This window comes from Rhamphochromis sp. 'chilingali' (assembly GCF_963969265.1).
Source record: "Rhamphochromis sp. 'chilingali' genome assembly, chromosome: 15".
NCBI classification, from domain to species: Eukaryota; Metazoa; Chordata; class Actinopteri; order Cichliformes; family Cichlidae; genus Rhamphochromis; species Rhamphochromis sp. 'chilingali'.
In genome coordinates this window covers 11,305,400-11,317,368 of record NC_137942.1, presented here as the reverse complement: position 1 = coordinate 11,317,368, position 11,969 = coordinate 11,305,400, and the positions used below count along the sequence as shown (strand labels likewise).

The 11,969-nt window shown below is 39.9% G+C and overlaps 1 protein-coding gene across 2 annotated transcripts in view; it reads left to right on the top strand.

Annotated features, from left to right (window-relative positions):
- col5a3a (collagen, type V, alpha 3a) overlaps positions 1 to 11,969 on the top strand; it is a 46,219-nt gene continuing 34,250 nt past the window's right edge. For both annotated transcript variants that reach the window (XM_080904491.1, XM_080904490.1), the window contains exons 1-3: positions 1 to 300; positions 11,220 to 11,384; positions 11,640 to 11,853. In XM_080904491.1, the coding sequence (XP_080760617.1) occupies positions 216 to 300; positions 11,220 to 11,384; positions 11,640 to 11,853 (464 nt within the window). In that variant the 5' untranslated portion in view covers positions 1 to 215. The remainder of the gene's footprint in view (positions 301 to 11,219; positions 11,385 to 11,639; positions 11,854 to 11,969) is intronic.

The window sequence follows — 11,969 nt, the reverse complement described above, 5'->3', positions numbered from 1 at the left end:
AGGGAGGGAAGGAGTGATGGCGAGAGGGAGAAATTGAATTAGAGGAGCAGAGCGAACCTCAGAGAAGACACCACAACAAAACTTCTCAACAGTCAAGCAAGTGGAGCTGCACACTGGCTTGTCTCCTTTTCTTCGCGCATGGCTGCCTAGTTCCAGCAGCAACAACGCCTGCAGTCTAAAGTTTTGGGTCTGGAAACAGGTCCCCGCATTGAAAGATGGACCATTTAATAAGGACCTGGTCGCGCTGGAGACTAACACTGTTTCTGTTTGTTCTGCTTCATGTAACAACGACACAAGCGGGTAAAGTATTTAGCTGGACACTCAAATGTACAATACAGATCCTTGAAAATGCAAAAATGTTTTTTATGCCCCCTTATAGACTTTTCTGTTGTCTGATTGACGCTTTGTCCCCTTCATCTAAGTTTCCCTGACTATTTTTAAAGACTCTTTTATTGATAACTTGGCCTTTAGCCAACACAAAGTTATTAGCGCAGATCTTCACACCTTCATCTTAGATTCAGTTTGGTTCCTGGTGTGTTAGACTCATTTAAATCTTTGCAAATGGTTTGTTGATGCTGCTACGTGTTCTACAGAGTCGCTTCGGGCTGGGATTAAAATTGCAAGCTGACTCAAATGACTTTTAGAAGTTGTCGGAATGCTTGAGAGGTGTGCAGATGATTGTAATATAACCCCTTCTTGCATATGACAGATTAATTATCCGCCTCATTGCACTGGGAGGGTATTTAGCAGCTTCCTCAGCTTTTCCTGTTCTTGTTGCATTTTAATCAAAGATATTTCCAAGATTTGAATTGGGCTATGTCCTTCATGCGTCAGGTGTAAATCAGCGATTTAAGGAGATGTGTGATGTCATGTTTGAGTTTGCTTGTGACCGGCGTCGGTTTACTGTGAAAGAGGGTTTGACGTTGGCTTGCGAATGGCTGAAACACTGCAAGTGGGCAGATTAAAATTCCTTCCATGGATCTGTTTAATGCACACAGATCTTAAATTACAGTTTTTCTCAAATGCTAAAACACATGTCACAAACGTTACCACCAGGTCCCCCAATGTCCAAACACAACACCCTTCTCTAAAGCTACATAAACACAACCACACCTTCCCACTGCAAAACTCAAACTCCCACACCAAGAGAGCAGCTCGAAGCTGTCAAAACTGTAAACACTATACACAGCATTACACACTACAGCAAAACAATTGAAAACACAATGCTCAATTTGTGAGAAGGTTCTTTGTTTCATAACTGCCAATGCATATTTTAGAAACTATACAGTAACGGATCGTCGTAGATCTCTGCAGAGGATTAGGCATTTAGATTTGTGAGTTTCATGAGTAGTATAAATCTATAGAAAATCCTGCATGTACGTACACTACTGTAACACAACTCAATGCAAAAACAGAATCTATTGCACACAACAGTAATCTTGAAAACATGAACAGGGTGTGAAGTTTTTTTATTTACGTTATTCACACCACACACACACCACAATCACTGTGCGGCATCATGTCGCTGAGCTGTTGCTCGCATCTCGTCCGTAATGATGGTGCGAGGTTGTCTTGCTCTCCCTCCTGGACCTTCTCCTCTCCCATGTTGGCCTTCTCCTCTTCCTCGTTGGTCGCTCCTCTTCCTCCTCTCATTTGAACTCCTCTTCCTCATTGGCCTGCTCCTCTTCTTCCAGGGCCAGCTCTTCTCCCTCCTCTGCATCAAATTCCTCTTCCCCTGACTCTGCCTTCATCCATTGTGTTTGTTTGGAATCTTCAGCATACTGTGCACTCTGAACTTGCTTTTACATGTGGGTACAGCATTAGCAACAAGTGTCTTCAATTTTGAGTCATTGTGTGTAGTGAATGACGCCAGGTGTGTTCCCTGTGTTCAAAGATTGGTGACTGTGGCAAGCATTTTGCATCACATGGGCTTTCATTTGAGGATATGAGCAGAGTTGTTTTGCAACATGTGTTTTAGCAAGGAAAAATGTGTTTAGATTTATGAGTACAGAGGGTTGTGTTTTGTGACTTGTGTCTTCATGTGACATGTGTTTATGGTACTGGAATATGGTGGCTACATTTAGTAAATGTGTTTAGACTACTGGTCATTTGGGTTACAGGATTGGCTTTTGTGTTTTAACATTTGAGAAAAACTGTAATGCACATATCACTACTGCCTTCCTGATTCTGGTACACTTTTATAGTGATGTATTTTATTGCAGACTTGAATCTCAGATCACATTTGCACAGTAACTGATATGACCCACTTCCACTATGGTGGAATGTAATCATTGGACACATTTTCCAGTTATCCACCTGCAAAAAAGAAGACATCTGGTGACTATCAAACAGCTGTATCTGTCTGTCACAGTGTCCAGGCCTTCACATTTGTTGCACTTTCAAAAATAAATAAATAAAAACCAGCCATTGATGCAGCCATTTTAAGAGTTGCTTGTTGCCGACATGGCAAGTAGCTCACTTCTAATTGTCACCCACGCAGGTCTCTGGCACAAGTATCATTAACTGATGCAGACTACTTCTTTACAAGAGTTGCAGTTTACAGATTTGGTGATGAAGGGATTTTGTGGTCTTTCCAAAGTAGTTACACATATTTTGTTGTCAGTCTTGGTTTTTTGGCTTCACCTACTTTTATGACTGGCAAGATTTTTGGAATTCATTGGCTCAAACAACATCAAGAGAGGAGGAAGTGAGCCAATAGACACAAGTGGCATTCAGGCGGCACAGCGGTTGTCCATGGTGTCCATTGCTTTCTATTGAGGATCTGTGAAGTGAGAGCCTCACATGATTAAAAGAGTGAATAGGACATATGGTGGTACAGATATGACAGTCTTAGATATGCACATGTGGCTGATAATGTGTGTGTCTTGTGCCTGTGAATTTAAGCATGCATGTGTGTGTGTGTGTGTGTGTGTTTGTTGTGTGTACTGCAGTTCAAGAATGTTTTCCCATATGCTTTCTGTGTGTGTTCGGGAGATGAGAGAGTACTTTGTAGTCATGTTTGCTAACAGGAAGTGCGATGTTCTTGGACATGTGCATGGTTCATTTCTTTTAGAATCCTCTGTTGTGCTGCCTCGATGTGTTTCTGCTCAGTTTTGTTTTCTTTGTTTTCTTTTTTTAGTCCGCTCAAAGTCTGGGTGTATGGGATATTTGTTTTTATTTTATGTGCCTTATCACATCATTTACATCATCTTGCTCCTCTTGCTTTTGCCTGTGATAGGGGGCAAATTGTGCATACAGCCCCCTCACTGTGTCCCGTTTGATTCAGTCTTCTTGCCGATCCTTCACCAGACTCCCAAAGGATGGCAGCAAAGCTTGTTCGCCTTTGATCCAGCAACAAATTACTGGCAAATAAAAACACATGAAAAAAGGCTGCTGCATTTATCAGCATAGAGAATGAGAAAAGAGGCATTACAGCTCTAGTGTTAGTTCCTGCGAAATGAGTTCAAGCTATTCTAATTGAATCATTAAACATGAGAAGTGTTAGATATGCTGATATCTGTCCTTACTTGCTGATGCTGCAAGTATCACATCAAAACTGCTTCTCTGACATTGTGATGAAGCAGACTGTTTGGAATTCCCCCAAGTGTTTAATCTTTAGATATGATGCCTATACGCTTTGTGGCGCCAAACCTCAATCTATAGTATTCAATGGACATCTGGCTTCCAGAAACTCCCTTCCCCTCAGGCTTCTATGACTCTGAGTTCCTGATCACTGGATGCTCCAAGCAGCTTTTTGGGAGACTAGCTGGAACGGCTTCCTGTGGACTTGCAATAAACAAACATCAGATGAGTTTCCTTTCTGTCCATGTATCCTCACATGTCATTTGCTTTAATATCCACATTTCTGAACTTCAGAAAAGTTATTTCAAAGTCATCCATCACGTGCACCATCTCTGAATAATCGTTAAGAGTTCCTATCAAAGTCATTTAAAACCATGTACAACCACTAACATTGCAGTAATCTTGGTCTCTGAGTTCCACTTATACTGTTTCTCTGGAGCAAAAATGAAATAGTCATGTCTGTACCTGTATTACACATAGTTTGTGAATATTTTATTTTATAATACTGTGTTCTGCTTTGATTTTAGAAACCCTGTTGCTCTCCATAAAGCTGCCTTAATGTTATGTATCAAAGTCTAGATGACAGCTTGCGTTTGAAACTAAAATGGGCTTGGTCATGCATAGATGTGCATGTTTTTTCCTCACTATTGCCCAGGGCTTGATGATTTGAATCAACAAGGACCATTGTGAGCCTTGCAGTAGATAATGGATTTACATTAGTGAAAGAAAGTCCTGACAAGCCTAGTAGTATAAATGTGTGTGTTTCTATGTATGTTTGTGTGTATTGCCTGTCCAGTTATGGGCCTTCACGGGCAGGTGTTTTCTCTATGGGCCAAACAGCTTTTGGCCTGTTAGCCTGTCGTGCTGTGAGCAAACATGAGCAAAACAAACTGTGGAGACTGAAGAATGTGGTACTGATGTGAACTGGAGCAAAATGTGTAACTGGATTCCACCATTTAGTGTCAACACAAAAAGTATTACTGATGTGGGCATTAGCCCAAACAACCACATATGCCCAGTGACCTACATTGACAATCAGCAATGTTGTTGTAATATTTGTTTCCGTTCACCTGTTTGGATCATTTTGAGCGTAGACTTGAGATAGATCAAGTTCTTATTATGAAGAGAGCATATGATAGATACCTGGTTTACATAATACAGAACACTTAATATTCAATTAGGTTGTCCTGTTTACTCACATCCTTGCTTTGATTGACCCCATTAATAGGACTTCCTAACTCATTACCCCTGAGAAAATGATTAACAAAAATTCCCAGCCACCATCTGTGCAACTGCTGACTTGACACGCTCCTAAACTGTCAGTGATAACCAAAAGCAGATCTATAAACACAACAAATTCAGTGTAATAAATATCTCTGCATTTTTATGCACTGCAGGCTTTCAAAATAATACTTTGACTTGACTCCGACCACATCCATCATATTGACAAAATCCGGTCAAAGACATACAGACAGGCATTGAAGCTTCTGCCAAAAAACCAAAATGACAATGACGTTCCCCACCCCCAAGGTGTATCTTAGAGCAAATTTTGCCATGATGACACTGTGAAACACACTTTCTTAGACAGTCACATGCTGTGGAAAAAAAGCACTTAAGTTGGCTTGGCAGGGTAACAATATTTATCCATACATCTGATAAGGAGGACTTTGGGTGTTTGTTTCTGGTGCCCTTTACTAAAAAGTCTCTTTGTGGGCTGTTACATATTTCTCTTCATAGTCAACCTTTATTTTGGTCACCAGTGTGATGACTTTATCTTGCCCACAGACAAGCAGCCAGACAGACAGACATAATCCTATCACCCACAACATTTAAACCATTGCCATGTTGTATAAATGACACAGATCATCTTGTTCAAATGCAGTAGTCTTCTGCAAAACCTTGAGTCCTTGGTCCTGGCATTCGTGTGGGATACTCTCACCTACACATTGCTCCAGACCAAACACAACCCCAAAGGCAAAGGCATTCTCTCAAAACAGCAGCTTCCCCAGCATTAAACAGCGACTCCACAACTCAAAAATGGCACAGGGACAGCTTGAGGAACACAACAAAAAGCCCAAGGCACTGATCCAGCCTCCAGATTCCCCGGATCCTAAGCTCAGAGAGATTCAGCTGAATGTGCCAGAACAAGCCTGATCCACACATGCACACAGATCTCTAAAGATCCTTTGACTATGACTGATGATTTAATGGCACGAGAGATATTTAGTCAATACTAGGTTATTGTGGCCTCAGTATATAAGCAATGTCCAAAGAACAAAAAAAATGCTTTTGCAGTAGTTTGCACAAATGTATTCTTGTGCTTCAGTTACTTTTATTTATAAGCAAATGAGTAAAGTGTTTGACACAGTAATTAATTTAGTGAGAGAGAAACTGTTACAAAGGCAGTGTTCCAAAGTGCTTTTCTCTTCCTCTGGGAATGTTAAAGCTAGAACTGAGCTATAAACAGTTTTTGTCTATTCTGCTGTGACTAGGTGTGCAGACAGTTTATTATTCTTTTTCTGTGCTTGCGTGTCTCTTCCGCATGCATTAGCTCTCTGCAGCTCAGAGAGTTCCTGTCCACACACAGTCGTGACCCAGACAAAAGGTCACACCAAGTCTTAATTAGATTAAAGGCCATTTTTCTTGCAGCCACGGGGGAAAATGTGTCTGGATTTATTCGACCGCTGTGTCTGTCATCATTTTCAATACCATTCAATATTTTACAACATTTCCCATTTTCTGAAGAAATTCTGTCACAACAGCAGATTTTGTGGTGAGTTGGATTTTAATAAATAGATTTTAGATGGATTTCATATACCCATCTAAAAAGAATAATTCAATGCCTGTGTATTTCAGCTTCATGTGCACATGTTTTCTGTCTCATTTGTTATAAGCTACATCTGAAAAGTATTTCAGTCTTTAAATGTGAGATTCTCTTCCTCCACTCATCTCAGGGTGTGGCCCAAGATACTATGGGAAGTTCTTATTGCTGAGATTTCTTCCTGGCTGCATTTCTTTTTAAAAGTCCCCAGTTTCAGGATTCAGTACTTTTTGACAGAGTAGTGTGTGTGTGAGGGGTATTTTCAGGGATGGTTGTGAGCGTAGGTGGTATGAGTCACGGAGAATGTCTTTGGAGACATTTGCTTTTCAAACACAGAGAACACATTATGTCTATCTACGACTGAAGTGGTGCTAAGTTGTATGACCGCAGGCGATGGAGAGATTATGTCAAGTGTCACACAGCCAGAGAAGGCACAGAGAGATGTGGATTGTTTGGCTGTATTTACATGGGAACTCTGAGTTGGACTGCAGAGCTTTTTACTATGAGGAAAACTGTGCCTGTCATTCTTGTGGGGCAGACATGGTGTTCTCAAAGATAAAAGTACAAACAAAAAAACAGACTGACAAGTGTCTTACGGCATTGAACTGTATGCATTTATATGGATGATTGTGTATCATCATATGGTGTTCAGTGCATGTTAGCTGTGAGTATTCTCAAAAAATGCCTGGTGTCTGTGCAATTGCTGGACATTTCAGCCCTTTTCCAAACAGTCTGACCTTTTGGCGTGATTGGAAAACATTCTGAGTCATCAGTCCTTTGAGAATTTCTGATGCTGTTTCACAGCACATTCAGCCAAATGGTGGGGACCGTTTTGTTTATCAGTAGCCCGTACCAGATGTTCTCTTTTATGCTCAGCTACTCTTCCCAAGTTTCTGTAGAATTAACATAATTTGAAGGGTGAGGTAAGGGCACGAATACTGCAAAGCATAATGAGATGCGAGCAGAACCTGTTCAGACAGTCAGTGCTGCAGGATAGGTAAGGAGGATGCAAGAACTGACACAACTCAAGGTGACATAAGAGACTCCAAAGCAGGGAATAGATAACATTCTTTCACTGATCCAGACTTCATTTGGCAATCTTCCACCACTCTTAGTTCTTCCTTTTATGCCAGATAAGGTGTGAGGTGAAATAGGGATAGTCATCCTTAAATCTATCAAGCTGTAACAGCAGTGAAAGTTTGATTGATTTAAGGACATAGGAAGTCAGGACAGTGACTTCCTATGCCCTCTGAGTCAGCTTACCAAACAGATCCATGGCCATTTCTTTTCTCTTTCTTTCAGTGTAGCCCATTAAATTGATGGATGGATCCTTTTCAAAGGAGTTCCTGCTGCTTGTCTCAGAGTTTTCCCCGTGACATTGTTGTGTTTTCCCACTTTTCTTTGTTATCTTGTGAAAGACAGAGGTCAAGAGTCTCCTGTCAGTCCATACTTAAAAAAATGTTTGGAATTGGTCAACAGCTTTAAAGCTCATAGTGATTAGAGGAAAAAAAATCTTCTATGACTCAGTAGTTGCATTATTAAATGAATCTGTGGATGGTAATTTAACAATTGTGCTCAAAAGCAAATTATATTAGCTTACATTGGTCATTTTGTCAGGTGCTGGTCTAAATTCTGCTGACAGAATGTTACAAATCCTCTATAATTAAAACCACAAGACTTTAGTTTAAAACATTATTCAGACTGTTCCAAACATCATTGCCTCATGACCTCGCATCCTCAGACAGAGGAACATTGTGTGTATACTGGATTTGGACTTACGTTTGCAAAGGAAATTGATTTGCAGTCAGGAATCAAACAAGGCCACACCAGAGCAATGAAGAACTCTCTTGGGATTAGACAGAGAATCTACCAATTCAATGAAATACAAACATTAAGGATTAGATCCCAGACATGAGGAGAAGTCCAAAGTAAACTTTTGTTAGAAATAAAGACAGAAATGTAAACGCTTAACTATTTAGTGAGAATTTAGCTGGATGAAAAAAGGGGACTCTAGAGTGCTACGTCTTTTGCTTCTCCATAGGCAGTCAACAGAGAGTTTTTGGTCATCCATCCATCTGACCATCAATTTGCACCATGGTGTGGTGGTTATAGGTTGTCATTGATGTCGCGTGGCAAAATGTTTTGGTTTTGGCTTTACTAGTTGGCTGTTCTGTACATGGATTCACTTTGGCTTTCTATCACAGTCCAAAGACACGTTAGGCTACTTGGTGGTTCTGGATTGGTCATTAGAATGAATGTGAGGATGAATTGTTTTCTGGCATCATATGGTCGGCTGGTTGCATGTTTAAGGTTCAGCGTGCCCTATCTCTTCTCCTGACAGCTGTGATTGGCTCCTGCAACCCTGAACTGCACATGCAGTTAAGAAAATTCCTAGTTTTTTTTTTTTTGGTGACTTGCTTATATTAAGTGTCACAAAGGTGAACTGATTATAACAAGTTCATTTTGGTAGCAAATTTAACCAGCAGGACAGCGCATATAATTTTTTATTGATCACATCTCAATAATAATTCAAAGTGTCTTGCTATGCTTTTCCTACCCATCTGTTTATTGCCTCTCTCAGCACCTGATCCTGTAATATACGTAATATGTGCTTAATTTATTATGTCACTCTTCTCTGCCTAATTATACTCACGAGTTCAAATTAAAAAACATGTTTTTCTAATATTTCTTTCAAAGTAAGCAAAATCTTTAGAAGGAAAACTGAGCTTAGTAAATATCAAATTTAAAAATTAAAGGTACAACTAAATGCATTTTTTTTGTGTATTTTCAATAGTAACTATGGCTATAGATGTTAGTGTGCAGGGATTGGTAGAAGAGAAGCTGTGTGTTGTAATGAAGTCATTTAATAAGTTTCAGTATAAATGTATTTTTGCAGGGAATAAATAAATAAATAAATTGATTAAAGCATTATTACGTGTGTAATGCTACATGTAAGGATTACATACATAAATACACTGCCATTAGCCATTTGTCATTATTTTTCAACCTGATGGTTGTACGCAGCAAAGAGACATACAAGATAATATGAAATTAATACAATTATAGTGTTAACTCAGGTACCTCTAACATATCTCTGTGATACTATTGTTGATAATTTTGAGGTATTGAGGAAAACTCTTAAAACGTTGCACAGTGAAAATAATAAGAACTAACACAGCCTCCCTAAAGATATGAGAATATGAGAAACTGAAAACCACAACCAGAAATTTGCAACAGGAAGGAATGCCAGTCCTCAATCAGGTTATAAGTGTGGGCTGTGTGTCGGAGTAAAACAGTGCAAAGTTTCTGTTGAAAGAAGATAGGACCTTCTGTAACTACTTAATTTACAAAGCTTGTTTAAAACTGCGCATAAATGCAAAATTTAATCTTTGAGATCTTAAACACTTTTAGATCTGTCCTTTTTGTTTTACATTGTTCAAGCCTGGCTACTAGCTTTACAACCCTGTTGCCATGCTGGCTTTCTGAGAGGGTGAGCTCCCAGAGCTTATTTGAATAAAGGATGTATGCTATGCAAATAAATAATGGCATAAAATGTAACACAGTGTTTTTTTCGGTAAGCACTGTCTGGACAACAGTAAACTCATTCCATATGTTTAATTAACAAGGAGATAAAAGGAGAGTTCTGTTCGAGGGACAAGAGCTTCAGGAGGCAATTTGGGTTTAGGATCCTCATTTCAGATGCCTGGAATGCTAAGTGCTGAGTGGCTCTCTCTAGCAGCTGGTGGGGGACTGGCTGCACACAAAGCTCTGATCCTGGCTAATGCTCATAGCAGCATTTTATCAGCGGAACATCTAAAATTACACGAACAGCATACAGCACAGGCTCATTATAATGAGAGAGACTTAATACTGGAGTACATTTCATATCCGTCAGGCCAAAAGTTGCTCTGCTTATTGCAAATAAGTATAATTTAATGATATATGCGTTTACATGAAAACAAATTCTTACTTTCAAGATTTTTCTTGCTTGATGTAGTAATGAAGTTTAGTCCATTTAGATTTCAACAGCTTTGGAATGAGTCATTTTACTGTGATCAGGTACCGTCATGGTATTAATTTGATTTCTTTGTCTATTGTTCAGATAAGTGCAAAGGGAATTTCATGGGAATAAAAGAAGTGTCACCCCGTTACCATAGATGTTACATTTTTCAGGAAAAAAATTAATATTAAAATTAGATATCTTACTTAAATATGTTTAAGTAATGAATCACTGCTGAACTAATTTAAACCAGTGAATTGTTCAGTGTGATAAACAAGATGGGGGGCATATTGCTGCTAGCTGCTGCAGGGTGAGTGGTGTGCAGGTGTCAGCTGCCAGGTGTGCTAGAGCAGGATTATGGTTAGGCTTTGTACTACCCCAGTCCTATAATAACACCCACAGTAGTCTGGCCACCTGCCGCCACATCTCAGAGGAGCTTTTCTCTTCCGACTCCTAGGAAGCAGGAAGGCTCCACACTTTCAAACAAGCTTCCAGCCTCATTAAACCCTGCCTTTCAGCTTGGTAGCAACCAGCACTTAACTCAGCCAGACACAAAAGTGCTGTCACACTGGCAGAATTTAAGTTTTAAAGTGACAAGCAAAAACACAACCTCCACTCAGCATGTTTATTATAGTTCTTTATACAAGAATACAGAAATAAAGCTAAAATATGGAAGTCAGGCAAGTTAACATCACCTTGTTGAAAGAGAGAAAATTAGCTTCAGTTTATGAGAAACAAAAAAACCCACTAAATTGTTTTATCTGATGTAGAACTACAGACAGATGGCTAATTTCTTTTCTTTTCTTTCACTTCCAGCTAATTCCATTGATGTTCTGCAAATGCTGAAGCTGTCAGAGAACATGGAGGGGGTGTCCTTGGAGGCTGGTCTCTGCACCAGCAGGAGAGACACAGAGGAGACAGACCTGGCCTACAGGATCAAAAAGATCCAGCTCAGTGCTCCCACCAAACAGCTCTTCCCTGGTAATGGGCTATTTTTTTTTCCTACAAGACCTTATACAGAGTAGTTTTTCAATGTAATATAAAGAAAGAAACTCCATGAGAAGTATGAACAAACTCCACGTACTGCTCCTCCTGAGCTGACGTCTTTCATTGGCAATAGTTTTTACCATTATTATTTCTACTCAGTTGTCACTATAGTGAGGGTGACGGGTCCCTGCTGTGCTCTCTCTTGTATGACTTATCAACTCTCTCCTGTTGTCTCCTCTCTCCCTTCAGATACCACATTTCCTGAGAATTTCTCCCTGATGACTACCATGCGAGCTAAAGAGGGCTCCCAGTTTTTCCTGCTTTCGCTGTATGATGACCAGGGAGTACAACAGCTGGGGCTCGAAGTAGGCCGGTCACCTGTCTTCCTATATGAGGATCAGGACGGGCAGCCAGCACCAGAACTGTACCCCATTTTCAAGAAGGTCAACTTTGCTGATGGAAAGTGGGTAGTTTGAGGGCTGATATCTTCTACATAAGACCTATAAAAATTTAGAGTGAAGGTGATTTGTGTGTTTGGTAGATCAAACCAGCGCACCAGCATAAATACATAAATGATAT